The 20560-nt window shown below is 33.5% G+C and overlaps 3 protein-coding genes across 3 annotated transcripts in view; 2 read left to right on the top strand and 1 right to left on the bottom strand.

Annotated features, from left to right (window-relative positions):
* The window catches only part of Ldh (Lactate dehydrogenase), a 158719-nt gene that overhangs the window by 50097 nt on the left and 88062 nt on the right, over positions 1–20560 (top strand). The window lies entirely within an intron of this gene.
* LOC136411950 (otoferlin-like) overlaps positions 1–20560 on the bottom strand; it is a 34777-nt gene that overhangs the window by 5991 nt on the left and 8226 nt on the right. The window contains exons 11-24 of the mRNA XM_066394749.1: positions 19520–19706; positions 18935–19039; positions 17926–18219; positions 16408–16598; positions 15817–16014; positions 15376–15492; positions 14825–14977; positions 14230–14430; positions 11670–11853; positions 11150–11445; positions 10900–11099; positions 10672–10785; positions 9498–9727; positions 8383–8554 (exon numbers count right to left, since the gene is read on the bottom strand). Coding sequence (XP_066250846.1) covers positions 8383–8554; positions 9498–9727; positions 10672–10785; positions 10900–11099; positions 11150–11445; positions 11670–11853; positions 14230–14430; positions 14825–14977; positions 15376–15492; positions 15817–16014; positions 16408–16598; positions 17926–18219; positions 18935–19039; positions 19520–19706 — 2642 coding nt within the window. The remainder of the gene's footprint in view (positions 1–8382; positions 8555–9497; positions 9728–10671; positions 10786–10899; positions 11100–11149; positions 11446–11669; positions 11854–14229; positions 14431–14824; positions 14978–15375; positions 15493–15816; positions 16015–16407; positions 16599–17925; positions 18220–18934; positions 19040–19519; positions 19707–20560) is intronic.
* LOC136412288 (uncharacterized) lies at positions 148–6483 on the top strand. The gene is made up of 6 exons (XM_066395317.1): positions 148–249; positions 1968–2118; positions 2284–2473; positions 4833–4932; positions 5315–5518; positions 6396–6483. Exons 1-6 carry the CDS (start codon positions 148–150, stop codon positions 6465–6467), a joined length of 819 nt encoding a protein of 272 aa, XP_066251414.1. The 3' UTR covers positions 6468–6483.

Below are 20560 nucleotides of genomic sequence, written 5' to 3'. Positions count from 1 at the left end.
ACGAAATGATAATAATTGCAGTTTTACAGGCATGAAATTACTCTTTCGAACAATACTGTAGAACTTATCAAGACATTAGACGCTTATAGTTCAGCAGTTCAGGTACGCGATTAAAAACTAAAATCGTCATATTTTAGTTTCACAAAAATGGAGGGCAAAAGCACTGGAGAAAAACTGGGGATCCTCTTAAAGCACATCAAAGAAATGAGTCGCCTAAAGAATTTATTTAGACCACAATTAGAAGGTAACGTAATTGAATTTCGAAAGAAGTAAAAAAGTTAATTCAGGTTAGTTCAGGTTGGTAAGAAAAACGGCTCCAATACCTTTGAAATTACATTTTTTCACTTTTCGTTATCAAATACCAAAAATGGTATTTTATTTCTGTGTTTTATTTGGTATAAATTTCTTGATTGAATTTTGATTTGTTACAGGTCCTAATTACGAATTATCCCCTTACGTAAATTTTTTTGCGATAAAGCTCCCCTTTCAGTACTCTGCCTTATGTAAATTTTACTGGATTATGATATATTTAAATGGTCTGAACATTTTAATCGAACAGAGCTGGTCATTGTCCACAGAAAAGAACACGATGGTGAAGATTCACAATTTAATATTTCGATATTTCTATCTATATGTAAGTAAAGTAAGATAAAGTAGAGCTTGAAAACGTAAGATCAAATAGGATGATCCATTACCTTATTTCAAAAACTGTAAGGTTTAGAAAAAAGTTTAATATAAAAGTTATTCAGTTTTTCATGAATCTTTATCTTTGAATATTTTCAAAGTTACATTGTAATCCAGTAAACCGTGGTGTGACAAAACTACACTTTTTTATGGAATACCCTATGTTTTGCTACGAATTCCAATTCTGCTTGTAACTATAAGTATTTTTTGTTATTACAAAATATGAAAATTTGTTAACAGTTTTTGAGTTAATTCAATTTAAAATAAAGATTGAACGAAAAAAGCTGTTTAAAATTCTCAATAAATCTACATAGTATTAATTAAAAAGTTTGAAAATTTGCTCAGTTAAAAGCAAAGGATCAATCTACCAAAGTATATTTTTAATTTTCAAGAAATTTTATACAATTGTTAAAAAAATTCAAATTTTTCATATTTCAAGTGCCTTCAACTCGATTTTTTTCGATAGGACACTTTGTATTTTTTGGAAAGTTAATTCTTATTTTAATTCACTTTCAAATGATATACGGCACTGTTCCGGGCCAATCGAACACGAGAAAAACCAGTCGAATTGTCTACTACCCAAATCATGTCCATATCTGTTTCCTCCTCACGCCCGCGCAAGGACAAATGCTCAGTTAGTACCGTAAATAAATCAGTACATTATTGATACATGTGGAGTGTAGACAGCGGCGGTGGCACTTCTAATAAAATACGCCAATCCCTAAAATGAACTTGGAATGGCATCTTTCATTCTTTCTTTGAAACGAAAGGATTTTCTTTGATTCATCGAGTTCAACAGGGCTCTGATGTGCACTTGGTGAAACACATCCCAATATCTCAAAATTATGAACAATTAAATGTAATGTCGACAACGAGGGAATTGGTCTATTTTCTTCCCGAAACATTTCCGAAAAAGACTCCCTAATTTGGCAATAATTCTGACCTTGGTAATACCATTCAATGATTTGGACTTTTTCAGAAACACTATAAGTAGTCGGCATTTTTAAAATAAATGTTTCGTTTCTATTCAGAGAAAAATACCTTATCGTTCCTCTATCTTCGATAATTCGAAGTATGTATATTAACTGCTGGCGACCCGGCTCCATTGGGCTCAGAGCATTATAGTAGGAAGAAATTTGGCGTCAGGCAATTCGACTGGTTTTTCTCGTGTTCGATTGACCCGGAACAGTACTGTACATAAGAGAAGAGAAGAGATCATGATGTATAGTAAAGTTAAGTAAAATTCCGGGAAAGATTCCCTAATATATTCATTTAATTTCTAGGGATTAATTAACGCAGCTACTCTGATGACTAATAGAGATAGAGTAATTAGCGAAGTCAGGAAATACAAGGCTATGCAGTGGTCTTTACACTGCATAGACCCGAAAGTCAAAGCTGGCATTTTAAAAAGAGGCCTAATTCAATCTCTCATCAGTGAATTTTGCTTATTTTTATCAATGTTATACGCCGCCATAATGGGAAAACAGCTAAGAAGGACTTTTTTTATGTCGACAGTTAAAAACCTTCACCAGCCACTTTTGGAGGGTTTCTTATACTTTTTCGAGCATTTCAACTTCACGTTCTGCATTTTTTTCACAGCAATTATTCCTCACGTATGCATTTATTTCGCTACAGAAGGGGAAGTCCAAACGAGATTGCTTTCGGCCTATGTCAGCAAGCTGGTTCATATGTATGATTCAAGTTCTATACAAGTAAATCAACCATTATATCACCGAAAAGTTTATTGGGATCTATCGATCATTTTTAATCGACATTTGGAGTTAAAAAGGTACAGATTTTCGATAATATGACGAAAAGTTGTTTATTTAACTACAACGAAAAGTGAAATTGGGATCTCGGAAACTATAATACTTTGACAGTGAAATCTGATATACAGGGTGTTAGTGAAATAACTTTCGTAAATTTAACCAGTGATTAAAAACATCATTTTGAACAAAAAAGTTCCTTACAACAGGGGTCGAAAACCTAATAGTTTTTTCAAAAAAAAATGTCAAAGTTGGTAACCGAAAAGCTATGATAAGGTTTAAAATTTGAATAAAATGTGGAAAAATGTACTTGACACATTTTGGTTGTTTGACATGTAACAAAAAAACTTAAAATTATTCAACAATAACATTATAAAAGCAATTGAAAACTTAATTAATAACTTAAGCGGTAAAAAAAACGTAAGTGGCAACGCCGCACTGAACGTTACCGAGAAAGAGAAGTTTATTTTCGTTATAGTTGTTTTTTACGGCCCTTATGAGGGTCGCTCACCCACGTTGCGGGTGAAGTGATAAGGCATTGGAATATGCAGTAAACAGATTGACTTAGTACCTCAATAGTACATGAGTTAGTTATGTAACCATCTGTACTTTATCCCATTTTATGTGACATATGATCCTGGGCAAAGATGCCTGGCGCCATGGACATGTGGAGGTCATTAGTGACCATTAAGAAGGGACAAGACAAAAACCACCCTTATTTTTCAAATTTGTCATGGACTGTATGTCCTTCCATACTTTTAATATTTTAGTGTGATTTCGGTCTCGTTGAATGCATCTTCTGTCGGTACACGTAACAGATTATCCGCAAAGTTAATTTGGGCGAGCTTTAAGTGATTTTATTCCAACTTATTAACAGTACCTAAGTGACAATGTATTCTGTACGCGAGTATCATGACATGCTTTTGATCTATGTAGAGGCATTACAAAATTCTGAAGAAGTTAGACGCATTTACGGTAATCTTTATCCAGAAAGAAAACTTCCAGCTCGACAAACATTTGTGCGAGTTTCCCAAAATCTTCTGGATACAGGGAGTGTTGTTTCTTTAGATCAAGGACACGAGGTCGACAGAGAGAAGTTGGTTCTGAAACCGAAGAACAAATTTTAAACCTTGTTCAAAAGAATTCAACAAGGAGTACCTGGAGTAGAGCATGGACTCAAATGGTGAACATTTAGAACATTTAATGTACCAAAAACAATAATAAATTTGTGTTTTTGAATGTAATGTGAGTGGTGTAAAATGTGTAACGTGTCATGTTAAGCTAATTAAAGATGATAACAATAATTTCAAGGTAAATGGCTTTTCAAAATAATAAAATAAGAATAATACAATTTTTAAATGAATTTAGTGCATTTTATTAAATATGTACTGTAAAATCTATCAGACTCAAAAAAAAACGTGTAAAAAGCAAACCCACTTCATGTGGCTACTGAGGTAGGTGTGAAAATGAAATAAATACGAGGCGACGTTGCCAAATCTCAGAAAATGTTTTTTTGATTTTCCAGGGAAATGGTTGTATTTACGACCCCTGTTGTAAGGAACTTTTTTGTTCAAAATGATGTTTTTAATCACTGGTTAAATTTACGAAAGTTATTTCACTAACACCCTGTATGTTAGAATTTTTAATCCTTACAAGAACGTCAGCCAATCTGCCTCCAACAAAACGGTGCCTCATGCCACAATACGTCAGGTATTAAAGAATACCTTGAAAATATTATTAGTGGAAAACTAACTCACAAATATTCACATATTTTTTGGCCTATTAGATTTCTTGATTTAATCCCTATGGATTATTTCTTAAGAGGTTACTTAAGACAGAAAGTTTACTAGCCCAGGCCGTTGTAAGATGTTGATCATTGAATGATTCATGAAGAATCATTTGAAGACAATCATTTCGGAAATATGCCAGGAGATTACTCCAAATATAAAAATGAATGTATTAAGAGAATTGAGTAAAAGAAGGATTACATGTTTTGAAAGAGAGGTGCTATGTCAAAGCATTTGTGAAATGACTTAAAACTAAAGTAAATAATCCTACATAGTTGCACAAAGATTAACTTTTGTTTTTCCCTATTAGCAAAATAAATTATTTGTATGCATTAACCACCTATTTAAATTGCACAATTGTTATGAAAACATATTAAAAGACGAATAAACAAGATATAAATGTGCATTATTGAAACTAACAATGATAAAATTTTCTTGAGCAAAATTCATATTTTTAAGAAATCTGGTATACAACTCCAATTTTCAAAACCTAAGACAATTAGGGCCTCTATTTAGCTGACTAAGTAACTCTTGCAGTTCCCGAGGTCCCTATACATGTAAGCCACATCTTGATCACACTGCGCATCAATTGCAGACTCTACATGGACAACGAAGAACTTATTACTTCTGTTGGTTTGAAGTACATAATACCAGGAATATTCTCTTACACATGTAACTTATTCGAATTTGTTCAGGTAAGCTTCAACTTATGTCCCATTTATATTGTCCATGTTTCCTTCAATTTCAATCAAACCTATTACCTTGCGATCTTTTTGTCGCATTAAAAGAGTAATTTTATTGATACTGCCATCAGTGACTGAAGCTGATGAGCGTGAGTACATCATGCATTAATGGTGGTAATTAATGCATGGTTATGATGAATGTAATATTTTCAGAATGATATTAACCTGCTGATATGTGGAACCAACACCTGTTTTCTGATTGTTGTTGCTGTGTATACATTGTATTGCGGGCAATCTTATGAAGATGAGGTACGGGGGTTACTACAATTTACAGTCAAGAAAAATTAATAGCAGTTTCTTATCAATAGATAAAAAAACTTTTTGTTGACATTAGGTCATATTAAGAATCATCAATAATGCTTTAAATCAGTCATCATTTCAGTGGAGGAACTACTACAGGGAAATCTGTAAACTGCCATGGTATACCTGGACTGTCGCCAATAGGAAGACTTATCTGCTGATCCTTATGGGATCTTCTAAAACTACGAAGATAAGGATCATAAATCAAATTTCCGTAAATTATAATTTGCTAATGCAGGTACGTTTTCGTCCCTCAAGTTCTATGTTATTTTCACAAAAAAATAGGTAAAACACTTAATAGAATGCCACCTAAGGTTGGTTTTAACAATAAGCTCCGTTTACATCTCATATCAGTTCTCTGCATTACTTGGAAGTTGATAGTGTTTACGCAATATACAATATTGATAAGACTGCCGGTCTGTAGATCTAATTAACATGTACACGCAACTGAATGCTGTATTGATAGATACATAGTCGATGTATATCACCAAATGTTCACATAACGATGAATCACCAGCAGGTTAAGTTTTTGTAAACATTGGTCTATTAGCTGCGCCATAGAGACGGCATGTCTTTTTATCAATTAAAATGTATTGAATTTTTTATGATAACCGTTTATAATCTGTCATTTTCACTTTCAAAAAAAGGCTATCCTATCTGACAGTAGCAACGACAAATCATTTTCCCAAATTTCCCAGAAATCACTCAACATGTGGCAACATTCTAAAAATTTCCTAAGTTACCTCTACAAGTGAAAAGTTTTTTCTAACCGTGTGACTCAGTTTTAGAAAAACGGAAATAGTGAACACACTTAAAAAGGGTTCCCCAAATAATATAGACTTTAGGCGGCTGATTTTTGAACCTAGATAGGTACTAGAACGTTCCTTGATAGTAATGTCAAAATGACGTATATTTGTGAAGAATTTAAGTAACGTGGTTGATGTAAACTTCATTTTGACGTCATTCCCACGAGAAAATTTCCTTAGACTCGAGAATCGAGCTTCAGAATCGGTACTTAATTCTGCTCTTGTACCACTTATCTTTATCAGTTGACAGGTATTAACTTAACAATATTTATATAAATTTGCATCTCTAATTGGGCCTTTTTGTTACAGATATTTAAGTATCTCTACACTTCAGGAAACGCAGCTCGCAACCTTTATAAGAAAAAGGGCGAATCTCGATGAAGTATTTCATGAATGGTAAATAGGCCAACTGGCCGAATTTTATATTTGAATGTACTTAATGCGCATTTTCTTCAAAATGTTGCTTAATAGAACTTGCACTGCTAAAAGAAATAATTTTTTGTACGAACTTTCTTCATCGAGTCTACAGGGTGGGCCTCAATGATGTGCTGCAAAAATGTTTACCGCCATTTTGTGCACAGGGTGTAAGGCAACTTAATACTCTCAGAAAAGTATGGCGCGATAAAATAGACCTCAAATGCTTTAAAGCTGCAAGAAAACTAAATTTTCTAAAATTGTTTGGAATAAAATGACCCAAAGGTGCTAACAAATGTGAAATTAATCGCAATGGAACGAATATGAAATGAGTAATGAAATGGCAAATCAGAAAAAAGAGTTTCACTAACTCAACATTATTTATAATTGTTTTTTTTTATTGCACATTTGCCACAATTAATCGATAACTACGTTTGCGTCAATATTTTCAGTTCGGATTGAATTCAACCCAATTGAAAAAATGTATTGAACTTAAATTAAATTGAACACATTTTTTATTCTTTATTTAATCCTTTTTAAAGCTCTTTTTTCGCCTTGTTTTAATACTTCCGTCACCGTCAAATTCTTGTAGCTACCTCAACCTTGACTCGAAATAGGAATTTTATTGTTGTGTGTCCTGCTATACAGTGTTTTCATTTCAAAACGAACCACCCTAAAAAACTCTTGAATTATCTATTGTTTTAAAATTTCCAAAAACACGTCAATTGAGATGTCGAGGGGGAAACTTTTTGAGCTTATGTCCAATCCCCTATCTTCATCCATCATATCAATAAAGTCTATTTTCAAATTCTTTGCGAACATTAATGAAAGTTTGTCTGGTAATACTTCTGCATTCCAGTATTATTCTGTTTTTCAGCTCTTGAATACTTTCAATTGGAGTTTTATACACTTTAGATTTTAAATAACCCCAAAGGAAAAAGTTGAGGGGAGTAAGATCTGGAGATCTTGCTGGCCAATCTATTGCTCCTCGACGGATCAAAGTGTACACTATTTTAAGTAATAATTTCAAACTATCTGATACATAAATATTCTAACAGTAACGTTAAAATAGTACTAAGTATTCCTAAAAAGTAGTGTTTATTGCTTTGATATCAAAAGAATGCAAGATATTTGGCATTTTTTTAGGGTTATTGTCTCGAAAATAACGGGTCGCATTTTGAACATTTGATAAAATAATTTTTTTGTTGTAAAAATCGCAAAATTCAAGTGGCTGCCATTTTGGAATGGCTAAATGGAATAAGCTGAAACTTCGTAGATGAAAATGTCCTTGCATGTCCTTTAAAATGAGGTATCACTCGAGCTCCCATTCCATTTAAGATTTTAGGGGTGAGTCGCCCCCTGCTCAAGGAGATAAAGATAGGGGATTGGACATAAGTTCAAAAAGTTTCCCCCTCGACATCTCAATTGACGTGTTTTTGGAAATTTTAAAACAATAGATAATTTAAGAGTTGTTTTGGGTGGTTCGTTTTGAAATGAAAGCACTGTAAAAAAAATTGATAAAGGTCGTAAATATCGAACAAACGCGATAGAAGTCGAAGAATTTAGAGACTTCAGCTGCCTTGCTAGAAGCCTTTTACTGGATGTATAAGTCGACCAAACCGAGAAATTGTGGGAAGCTTCAAAAATTCGTGAAATTGTATTTTTAGTGGTCGATGTACAATTCTAAACAGGCGCACTTTGGGTTGGGGTGGGATGAAGTGAGGAAAAATGTCACAATTTACAACTTAGTTAGCACCCAAACTATCAACATAAACGTAGGTACTCATTAGGTCGAACGAGAGCGACCCTATATATGTACTCATTACTTACTGTACGCCTACCATTTTATATGTACATATTGTAAAATGCCCAAATTACTTACGTATTGGCGTATTTTGAACCTGCAGATTCAGTTATCATTCGATCCACTGAAGCGAAGTACTTGGCCCACCAATCCGTGTTATCATCTTCATCATCAAACTCATCAACGCAAATTTTCTTCTTTTTTGATCTCCTGGTTTTAGATTTCTTTTTAAGGTCTTGAGTGCCGTAACCTGCAGGTAAATGTTTCAATTAAGATCAGTTATTACCAATTAAAATTTAAAAAACGTGAAATTCTCATTTTTGGACAGACATAAGTCTGGGTATATTGATTAGAAAACGGTGTAGATATACAGGGTGGCTATATATTAATCAATAGTTGCACTAATTTATTTCTGATATATAGATATCGCCAGTTCAAGTCGAAACATAGGAATTGCGCAAGTAGGAGAAGGACCGCATTAGTTTTAATATGCCTCCCACAAAGATCAACAACGAAGTGAGCGGAGTTAGGCTAGCCTGTGTCTCCACTTTGATGTTTAGATTAGTATCGAATTCGCTGCTTTCGCAGCAATGGATTTTTTTTAATATCAGAGTAAAATGCAGCAATGTAAATACATTTAAAAAAATTAATCCATCACTACAAATTATATCTGTGAATACTCTAAAATGATGAGAGATCTGGACACTGAACTGGCTACGCCCACTTCAACCGCTAGTTTCACGACCTACTTCGTTGGTCTTTATCCGAGGCATATTAAACCTTGTGCGATCCTTCTCTCGCTTGCGCAATTTCTATGTTGCAACTTGATGTGTATATTTTTATAGTTCTTTAACAAACAAATGTGATACTCGATATCAGATATTCGAAACATTTTAACACATTTGCTCTCCTTCATGAAGACGAGAATCCCATGCTATTAAAGAGTTGGAAATTTATCCCGAAGTAGCTCCAAAAAGCGAGAGAAAGCACGGCGTTCTCAAAACCATGCATTAATAAGAAATTACACATTAACGGGGGTTATTAATCAACGAGTTTGAAGACAATAAAATAGCCTGTTAATAATCAGTCTACGGAAAACTTGTTTTCTACATAATTAATTAATTTTTTTAATTAAAATTGTGAATTTCTCATTTGAATTTAGATGCCATATTATAATCAGAAAACCTACTCACCTACTGGAAAAGGTATCCCTTTTAAAAGCAAGGGGCTGTTTTCTTTCTCGCAGATTCCAGAGTCGCGAAATGGGGGCTGCAAGTGGTCAATTTCCCGCACATTTTCCCCATAAGGATTGAGCTGATGGAAAAACATTTTCTCATCTTCGGTCGCCTCTCTTCGCCTTGGTAAGGATGTTATTATGTATTTGTGAATTGAATTAATGGTATGACTGCCCACCAAGGTATACCTGATAATTATTTAAACTTAAAAATCTGGGCTTGCGATAGAAAGCAGGTGTTGTGCTTGTTTATCTATCTATAAGGTGTACCAGAAAATATTGTTATTAAGAGTTCTAACATTCTAAAGCGGGTATTGTGCGGAAATAATCGCATTTCCAACGATTTTCGAGATATTTTCAAGTAAGTCATTCAGTGCATTTTCGATAGTAGTTAAACTAGTAAATTTTAGAAAAATCAAAAATCTGAATCGCTAATTTTACAAAAGCGAATATGATTCTCAGTTAGTTTTAACTGAGAATAGTGCGTAATTCCCTTCTTGGTGAAACCTTATTTTGATATAGAATAATCAAAAACAAGCAAATTGTTGCATAGCAATATCAGGTAATATATTTGATTTATATCATCGTCATGAAACTTAATTTGTTGTCGGCGCCAATGGCCTGACGAGCCATTGTACTCTTCAAGCTCAAATAAGAAATTTCGACTGGATCATTATTCTTAGCGTGGCCCAAAGATGTTTCATATGGCACGCTGCTTTGAGGCACAAATACAATACTTCATTAGAAAGTGCGTTTCAAAAGTTATTCATATAATATCAGGAACGCGAGATTAGTTCAGATTAGTTCAAGTTATTTCCCTTTTTTCTGGATTGAAACCCGCAACACCTTCTCGTCGCCTTCAGGCAATTGATTTTAATTAACTATGATTGACAAGTACTCGATTATCCTAAGCCACGGTTATGTTGTCTATGCGTTCATCAATTATGGAGATGAAATTAAAAATCACTCTATACGGTTCTGGGCAAAATGGCGAATATAAAATGCTTTTTTGCATAACCAGGCCGTGTGAAAGTCCCGATCCCGTCTTTGCAAGTCTGTACCCCACTACTAGGTACAGACTTGCACTCTGGAACCCACCTTAAAACAAATAAGGGATATAATTTGAATCTTACCTGCCAAAGCTGCGGCAGTCCACCACTCTTATTGTAACTGGAGGTCGGTACAGTTCCTGTTCAGGTAAATCCAATTCGAGAAATTTTACTGGAGTAGAGAAATTGAGATTTTTTCTGGAAAATATTTTGTTCTGTTTATGTACCATAATGCATTAAGTCCTAGGCGTATTATTTAATTTGGCCTATTTTCTCTAATAAAACCCATTTACCCTAATTTGGCTTATTTACCTGAAATTCGTTATAATAGTAGAATGTAGAATATGTCCAGCGCACTCAATGTCCACTCTCGGCTTATCAACATTCAACAAATGGATTCGTTTTAAATCTCTCAGACCCCAAAAAAGCACATCTATTCTATAACGTGCTAATGTCGGTCTAATATCTTTGGGAATAGGCAGTAAGATCTCAATGTTCTTCGGGTCAGTGTCCTAATGGAATTCATTGTCCATTACTAATACACATTCAAAATTTTTCCTACCTTGAAAATTGGAATATTCTTTGGGTTTGGTAGCGCTGGTAATGGATCGTCAGACCCTCCGGGTATTTCTAACAATTCAAACGCCGCTAGGAGCTCTCCGGCATGGTCTATACCACGCCTGATGGTGAACCACTCAAGAGGTGGTGAAAATAGAGATTTTACATGTTTCTGGTCGTTTAGTTTCACGTGAGGTTTGGCCAGGGCTCTGCCAATAAATTCAGATTTTCCTACTTTATCTTGGTCGAATATTTCTACAACGATAGATGGTGGGTCTTCTTTTATTTCACTTGCTGTACCTGAAATATAAATTTATGCTTTTTATAGAGTGATCATTAGAAACCATGGTAGTGTCCTTCAGATAAATTTGCAACGTGATATTCTACCACTAACAGATCTTTTAAAAGCCGGATAAGAGAGCAACACGCTAGGAATTCTTGCAAAGAGAAAATGTGACGGTTGACAACTTTTCTTGGGCCACCCTGTATTATTCGCCATAATGTTAAAAATCTTAATTGCTTACCAAAAATTAGTATTTCTTCAAAAATCAACAGCTCATCCCAAGTCGGGCTAAGAGTTTCTTCAATAACTTGGGTTGTTTTGCAAAACTCTCCGGCAATTATCCTTGCAAATGGATCTGACAAGCCTGACGCGTCACTGCCTATCAACGATCTAGCTTGATAAATATATGCACGAAGTTGAAAAATCTAGAAAAAAAAAAAAGTATAATGGACGAAAAAGCTTTCAAACTCGTTACTTTCTGTTTTGATCAAAATTTCAGCGCTCTATGGAGCGCCTCACCCTGTATCACATAGTAATATTAATTAATCTTACAATTAAACAAATATTGAATATGATTTTGACTAGTCATGCAGTAATTTAGTTACAGTGGCGCTATCTATGAGGGAGCGCCAGCCCTCACAATATTAGAAACTACAAGTATACAGGATCACTCAACGAAAACTTGGCCCCTCATTAATCTTTAAAAATAAGAATTTTTCAAAAAATTTCCAAATTACTTCAAAACAGTTTTTGTGGGGGACGAATTGTTATTAAAAAATTCAACCTTTAAATTTCACCCTCCTACACGTTACAGCAACTCTTTCAAAAATTTTAAATGGCACGAGGGGACACATGACAGTCCAAATTAAAGATCTTTCAAAATTACATTCAGTAGTGTAATGCGATTCAAAATCTATCGATTAGTTTTTAAGAGAAAAGCTATAAATTTCGTAAAAAATGCAATACAAACTCAGATAAATAGCACGTAAACAGTGAAAAAAAATTGTTTGTTGATAGAAATTTGGTTTGTTTTCGATTTTGTGCTCACAAATAGTCTTTGGTTAAAAAACTAAAAATAAAAATAAAAGAATGCATAAATAAATAAAAATAGCCAAAGATTGATTGTGAGCATAAAATTGAAAACAAATTAATTTCCTATCAACAAACAAGTTTTTTCATTGTTTATATATTATTTAACTGAATTCGTATAACATTTTTTACGAAATTTATAGTTGTTTTTCAAAAACTAATCGATAGTTTTTAAATCGCGTTACATCATTAAATTTAGCTTTGAAAAACCTTGAATTTGAAATGTCGCATGACTCGTCGTGGCATTTCAAATTTTTGAGAAGATTGCTGTAACGAACATGGGGATGAAATTTGGGGGTTGGGTGTTATGTAAAAATTCGTCCCTCTCAAAAACTGTTTTGATGTAGTTTGGGAATTTTCCGAAAAGTTGTTATTTTTCAAGATTCAGAAATGGTTCAGTTTTCACTGAATGAACTTGTATACAGGGTGAATCGGAAGAACGACGCAACATTTTAATTGCGTATTGTACATGGAAAGTAAACGTAAAAAAACTTAAATGTTGTTGTCCGATTTTTATTTGTTTACAAGTTATAGAACAAATTATATTTTTCTAACTAACGTTCTATTTTCAATAAAAATAATATTTCGTTATTCGCGATACTGATAACACGTTTATTTAGCAGTTCAATTAAAATGTTACAAGATACCAAATATTTACATGTATACATTTAGAATATGCAAATATGATGTTTGTTTATGGTTTTTGTAATGCTTAGGCATGATTTGGACGAAAGATTTCCAGAGAATTGGATTGGTCGAACTAGTCCTATCAGTGGGCCTCCAAAGTCCCCAAACTTCACAACATTAGACTATTGTTTATGGGGTTGGTTAAATATTAAGTATACCAAATAATAGTGGACACTCGGGATACACTAGTTCAGCAAATTAGTAATGGTGCAGCTGACATTAAAAAAAGAAATGGGGTAATCAGGACAGCAACGACTGCTCTTCCCAATTGAAGTAGAAAGTGTTTAAAAGTCACTGGTAGTATTTTTGTACATTTATGAACAGAACACTATGATGACGAAAATACTAATGTATGAAATTTCTTTATGCATATGTTTATTTATATTTTCCATTAACGGTCTAACTTTTAAACAAATAAAAATCAGATAACAATATTTATTTTGCATGTAAAATAGGCTCCTAAAGTTTAGCGTGATCCTCTCAGCTTACCCTATATAATTGTCTAGAGCTATACATATATAGTTAGTATGAGCAGGTGACAGTTATAAATAAAACAAAAGAAAACATATTTATTCATTAATTACAAATGAAAAAATATAGCACACGATATAAAAAATATTAGAAGAACGAGAAATTAAAATAAAAATCAAATACACAGTTCATATTGTGGACATATTCCACAGTAATGTGAAAATATCGAACGTTATTCATATGACTGGAATGTGAATGGAATATTCCAACAGGAATATGTATTTTAAAATTATTCTCTTGCTATGTGGGGTAACCATAATGTATACCGATGTAGTTATTAATATACCGGGTGACCACACAAAATATATCGGGTAAAACCAAAAATTTTTTTTCGAAAATTTTCGGCCTAGCGCCATATGATGGAGAAGGGTTCGATCTGCAACATTTTCCAATAAAAAACTGAATTATGCAGAAAAGCCTGGAAACTAAAGTTACCCGAAACAGTCCCCCCTGATAGAAAATAATTAATTTATCTAGCAGGTGCCAATACTTACATGCTTTTCGACGTAATTCAATGTTGAAGGGGGCAACGCTCGAACCCTATCTGCATTTTTAATCTCTTGAGAAACCTCATATCCTTTGGGGATTCCAGATATGAAGTTCTTCTTGTGCTTTAAGAGGCCAAGCCATAAGTAAATTTGGAGTTTAGCTGGAACGCTCCACCCGCTGGGTCCGGTATTTCGTTTACCAGGCCACTGCAGAAAGTAAAATTAAGTTAAAATCTTCGTTTTTTGGAGGAAGTGAAAGCTGGGAAACGGCTCTAATATTTTCAGATGTATGAGTACGACGTTAATTAATGAGCAGAATTTAATTATAATAATTTGTGTATTAAAAACTCGAAAAACGGATGGTTGACGAAAGCTGTCACCAAAATGACTTTTATTTGTTTTGCTTCGTTGCCATGGATGCCGGTAGGGCACCGTGCGAAATGAATTTGTTTCTCAATCTCTGCGCGCGCAACCCGTAGAAAATGAAAAGATACGAAAATCTAGATTTTTTCGATATCATTTTAGAGTCGATTTTAAATTCTTAGAATCGTAAAACTTGATTATACGAGACTTGAACATATTCCTACGTAATACGCCATACCTTTAAAAATATTGTCTCAATGGTTCCACAGTTCCTTCCCTTTTCCTCTTCTACTATCGAATAAATTATATCTCTAGCTGATATACGATGATACGCCTGGCGTTTTCCGCCACATATCATCCATAAAAATACATCCGGAAGGGCATGCTGTGGCTGAAATGAGATTCATGGTCAAAGGAATTCTATTGATCATTCCACTGACATCTGACAGTCGTAATTGTTAAATGTTATTGCGCATCACATTTTTTAAATGAGCGCCGTTTTAATGCGACAGTCAGATGAGTAACTCATGCGTAATAACCATCCCTAGAGTATCTGTAGATTTGTGATCGTTAGCTATTAAGCTTCATATTTCTGGTCAGAGTGGGAGGGATCAGAATTTGAGTGTGGGTTGCATGTGTAGATAGGAAAGGTAGAAAATGATGGATGCAGGATGGGATGGGACAAAATTTTTGAAAAATTAAAAGTGTTACAAAAAATTGTTTTTTTTTTAATACAGATTTTAGGGTTAAATATCCTAGATCTTTAGCAGTTCTCAATTACCAACTTACGTCTTCAGTTAAAAACTTTAATTTCGATAAATACGTTTGGGCTGTTTTAAGTCGATCCTTAAATGAGTTTTTGGTTACTATCGCTCTGAGGTTCTTGGCTGCATTGCCGATGTTTTCCTAAAATGAAAAAGCTGTTAGTATACAGAGTATTCGCCGTTAAATGTCCATGGAATTCCTCTATAGAATTTACGTTGCGCGTTAATGCATATCATTAATGAATGATTTTGTATACGTTAAAGAATCGTGGTAATTTGTAGTCTCAGATTACTGTCAGTCTAACCACATCCATCAACCAGGACTAAACTATTCCATAATGTCTCGTTGAGAACTACCTCGAAAACTAATACAGGGATTTAAAAAAATTTTATCAAGGAATATGAACAAAAAACACAAAAATTCCTATTATTCTCTTCACACAATATAATTTAAAATTCTTCTTACAATTTCTCTCTGGCATAATTTCAATCTCTCCTTATCCAGCTTAGTTTTTCCAGTTCCAGGGCCAGTCATAGATGCTTTAGATATAGTCACATATTTTCCACATGCAATGGACAATTCTTCTAAAATCACTTTCAATTTATACTCCGTGTCTCGATCTTCTCGATCCGATGCGGAAATTATTTCTTCCAAAGCGTCTTCCTATGTAAAAATCAAAACATGCCTAAACATACATGGAAAATGCATAATTTTATGTAACGAATGGGATTTTGCGGAAGCGATGCAAATACAACCGGAGTTACACTATACAGAGTGTTTCCAAAAATGTGAGCAAATCAAAATCGACAAAATTTTCGTGTTAAAACTTTTAAAAATAAATTTTTTATTTGGAAATAAGGCCATTAAATTTCATCAACTGGACGAAAAGTTATCTAGAAAATACTATTTTCTCTATCAAATTTTGAAGAGTTCAATTTCTGCAAAGGTAAATTTTTATAAAACAACCTATAAGGATAAGCACAATCTTTTAACACGAACTTTTCATTTCTGGGTTATTGGCCACATTTTTGAAAACACTCTATATACGACACTTACGAGTTTTTCGGCGATTTTTCCAATAATATTTGAATTATACATTCTTCGTCTATAATCTGGCCAAGACGACCGGATATGAAGGCAAGGTTTGTTGTCCCAATATGGTAAAAAGTAATATATTTTGTCGTGAGTCATGGGTTTGGTGGGATTTGTCGTACTCTGCCAAAATGATGAATCCGATGTCACTGTCTCTAAAACCATTTGCTTGATTTATCGTCACAAAACAGCTAATATTACCTCGGAAACTTAAACGAAGCTGATAAGTACGTACAATAGAAACTCATGGATTTTTTCATTATTTTTATACAGGATATTTCATAATAGTATGTCAAAAATTTAGAAAGTGAATCTCTAGATAATTTTAAGAAAAAAAGATTATATAAACATAGGTCCAGTTCTTGTCTGAAATAGAGGGTGATAATTTTTTTAAAGTTTTTTCCTAATAAGTCCGTTCCAGTATTAAATATTTTTATGAAAATTGGGGAGCGTAAAATAGGTATAGAGGCACATCTTTTGAAGGTAAAACAATATTTTAAATTTCACCAGTGACGTTTCCATTGATGTGACACTGAAAATTGTAAACGAAAAGTATGATACACTACTGTTTTTTTAATAAAAAAAAATGTTTTAAGTGCTCCATATTTTTGTGAAAAAAGGTCACTTGAATGTACAAGTATTTCATAAGATTAACTGTTTTCATAGGAAAAAATAAAACGCAACAATCTACAACTAAGAAATCACATAATTCATTCGTTTAACATAATGAAAAATACACCAGGAAGTTTTTAAAGAATGAGCGTTAATATGCGAAAAAGGGCCGAGACATGCATTCTTGCAGACGGAGAACATTTTCAACGCTATACAGGGTGGTCCAATTGCAATTCCAAACCAAATTTGACAACTTTTGTCTAATTTAGCCGAACTTGTAATGTCCATGGTTTAGAAGATAGCAATAGTGGCCCATAGCAATTGGACCACCCTGTATTTATTTGTTCTTTTATGAGTAACGTAATGTAATTTAATATTGTAAATAGTTTTAGTATTGGATAGAATTTTTTTAATTCTTTTCCATAAATACGGTTAACATTATGAAAAATATTCAAGGAATCTTTTTTTTACAGAATATGGAGCATTTAGAAAGTTGATTTTATTAAAAAAAAAACAGTGGCGTATGATATTTCTTATTTAAAATGTTCAGGATTACATCAATGGAGACGCCATTGGTGAAATTAAATGCATTGTTTTCCCCTTAAAAAATGTGTCCCTACACCTATTTTAAACTCCTCAATTTTCATAAAAATATAATAATGTGGGAACGTACTTATCAAGAAAAAACTTAAACATTTTTTTATCACCCTGTATTTCAGGGAGGAAGCAAAAACGGATCCATGTTCATATGAACTTTTTTCTTAACATCATCCCCTGATTAAATTCACCCCCTGAATTTTTGAAATATTGTGCCATGATGAAACACCATAATTAATGTTTTCACTTAATTTAATTTAATTGTTTAATTACCTAATTCGTCACTATCTCCGTCGTAATACTCCTTAACTGACATATTTTGGCCGTCGATAGCATTTCCGGCATTTGCCATGCTAACTTCGAAATAAACCGGTTTATCTCCCAGCTTTTTGTCAATCATAGAAGCGTCCAAGATAGTGGCGAAAAGGAAAAACTCTTCATTCCTGGTGAAAGCTGCTTCATTTAATGGAAGAGTGGGTTCTAGGCACACACCCGATGGCAAGAGATCAATATTCTCAGTTATTTCGGTTTTGATTGACATTAGAAGTCTGGCACGATACGAAACACCTGAAAATCCCTCTTATATTCCTGTTTTTTATTTATCCATTTTTATTTTATTTTATATATATTTTTTATTCTAACCGTTAATAGAACTTTTGTAATTAAATCAAAAAGTTCATATAAACGAAGGTCGACAAACGTTTCGTTTCCGAAGTACATGGTGTCAAAGTTTTAAGCTTTTTTCAATTTTTTCTTTCAAGTACCCAGAATTTATCAAACATTTAGCTCTCTTATGGAAATGAGTATTTAGGATCTACATCGCTAGATATGTTCGGTAGAAACAAAATTTATAGCGTAATTTTCAAATTATTGCGTGTCGCTCTGTCTGGTTATAATCGGGCTTTGTTCGCTTTGTAACGTTACAAAAAAGATTGCATCAAGTACAAAAAAGACACAGTGCCCTACCCATAAAAAACAAGGGTTATTAAGCCATCAAATGTGGTACCTACTTAACTTATATAACAAAAGTCAACTATTAACAACTTTGAAAAAAATCCTTGCTGATTTTGCCACCTTTGATTATTGGGTCACCATTTCGTCAGCAATTATCCTGGTTTCACCAGATATCGAGAGCTTTTCTCCCACATTTTTTTCAAAATTTTATCTTTGTCAACCGGTAAATTTACACAGGGTGTCCCAAGTTTAATGAGTAGAACTTCAATATTTCAATTAAAGTATAATAATTTTATATATATTAATATATTTTAAAAAAGCATGTTACCTTCTCCTAAACCAGTATTTAAACTGGAATGTTGATCTAGAATACAGTAATCCCTTGTTGACCCATACATATGGATGAAACTGGGTCCAAATGTTGGCATGAAACCTGGAATTATTATTATAAACGAGGCATTTTATTTCGTGTATCTACAGGGTGTTTCAAACTCGTGCTACATAATGGATATCGAAAACAATGAAACATACCGAACACTGATTGCTGATGGCCGGTCAGCAAACAAGCGCGAGAAAAACACTTCAGAACATGTTAAGCGCAGCATATGCTTTATTAAAAATGCAATTAAATATTACCGTGTGACAAAACTTTTACACACACCCTTCCGGTAAAGAGTTTTATCACATGCATGTGAATGTCAAATACTTAGGAAAATTTTGACAATGACACATGCCATTTCGCGTGCGTTAAATCTTGTTATTGCACATTTGCGGTAAAGTGCTACTTTCAACTACCAAATGCGTTCGATAACGTTACTTTACCCCAAGCTCGTGCTCTATTGCTTCGTTAACTATTTTACGTCCATTATTAAGCGAAAAAAAACCTGGATATTTTCAAAGGCATTCAACTCACCTTTTTCGCCGTCATTTGAAATAGCTGCAAGATCTATAAAATATGTTCCAATGACCCTCGGTTTAATGGGGTCATCGCCTTTTAACTGAATTTTTATTCTTTGACACAAAGGTGGAAACATTTCCGTAAACACCAATTGTTCATTCCAAACCGGAGTATAATTATGTTTCATAACGCTCGTTTTGCCCTATAGCAAATGAAAGAAAAAATAGGTCATGATGAAGATTAGCAACACAATATAAAATGAATTGCGAAAAAACCCTTCTTTTTAATTTCAACCATATCCAGATATCAGCAGTTTAAATCGAAATGTAGGAATTGCGCAAGTCAGAAAAGGATCACATAAGGTTTAATATACCTCAACAAAGACCAACGAAGTGGGTCGCGAAACTAGGAATTGAAGCAAACGGAGCCAGTTCAGTGTCCAGATCTCTCATCGTTTTAGACTTTTTTGTTATATAAGTTCTAGTGATGGATTAATCTTTTTTTTTTTCATTTATTTACATTCTTACTTTTTGTTCTAATATTTTTTAACAATTTCATCGCCGCAAAAACAATGAAATCAATGTTAATCTAAACATCGAAGTGGAAACACTAGTCGAACTGACTCCGCCCACTTTTATTGTTAGTCTTTGTCGGAGGCATATTAAAACTTATGCAGTCCTTCTTCTACTTGCGCAATTTCTATGTTCCGATTTGAACTTGTGATACCTGTATTTGGCCCTAGCATTATTTCCTCAGGCCTATCCAATTGCACGTAGAGTCTTTTTAGCAGGCAACCTCGTCGCTGTCTATTAAATTAATTAAAATGATTCATTCAAAATATTAAATTAATTAAGCCAAATCTAGTTTTAACTGGTGGGTTCAAATACTAACTAACTAACTGAATAAGAACACACTTTACTGAAGAAAACATAATTTAAAAATAGACATAAAAGAAGAGAAAAGATTCAAAATTAAAAATAAGGATAAATTAAAAATTGAAAATAGAAATAGAAAGATAGTAACTTCAAGTTGTGACTCTGTTTTTAATCAGCTGGC

This window comes from Euwallacea similis, chromosome 11 (genome assembly GCF_039881205.1).
Source record: "Euwallacea similis isolate ESF13 chromosome 11, ESF131.1, whole genome shotgun sequence".
NCBI classification, from domain to species: domain Eukaryota; kingdom Metazoa; phylum Arthropoda; class Insecta; order Coleoptera; family Curculionidae; genus Euwallacea; species Euwallacea similis.
This window is presented reverse-complemented; position numbering and strand designations above follow the sequence as displayed.

Excerpts from the sequence above, each read along its gene's own strand:
- LOC136412288 (XM_066395317.1), top strand. The coding sequence starts at position 148 with ATGGAGGGCAAAAGCACTGGAGAAAAACTGGGGATCCTCTTAAAGCAC. Across the intron at positions 2,474-4,832 it reads CGACATTTGGAGTTAAAAAG|ACTCTACATGGACAACGAAG; the intron begins GTACAGATTTTC and ends CATCAATTGCAG. Across the intron at positions 4,933-5,314 it reads ACTTATTCGAATTTGTTCAG|GTCATATTAAGAATCATCAA; the intron begins GTAAGCTTCAAC and ends TGTTGACATTAG.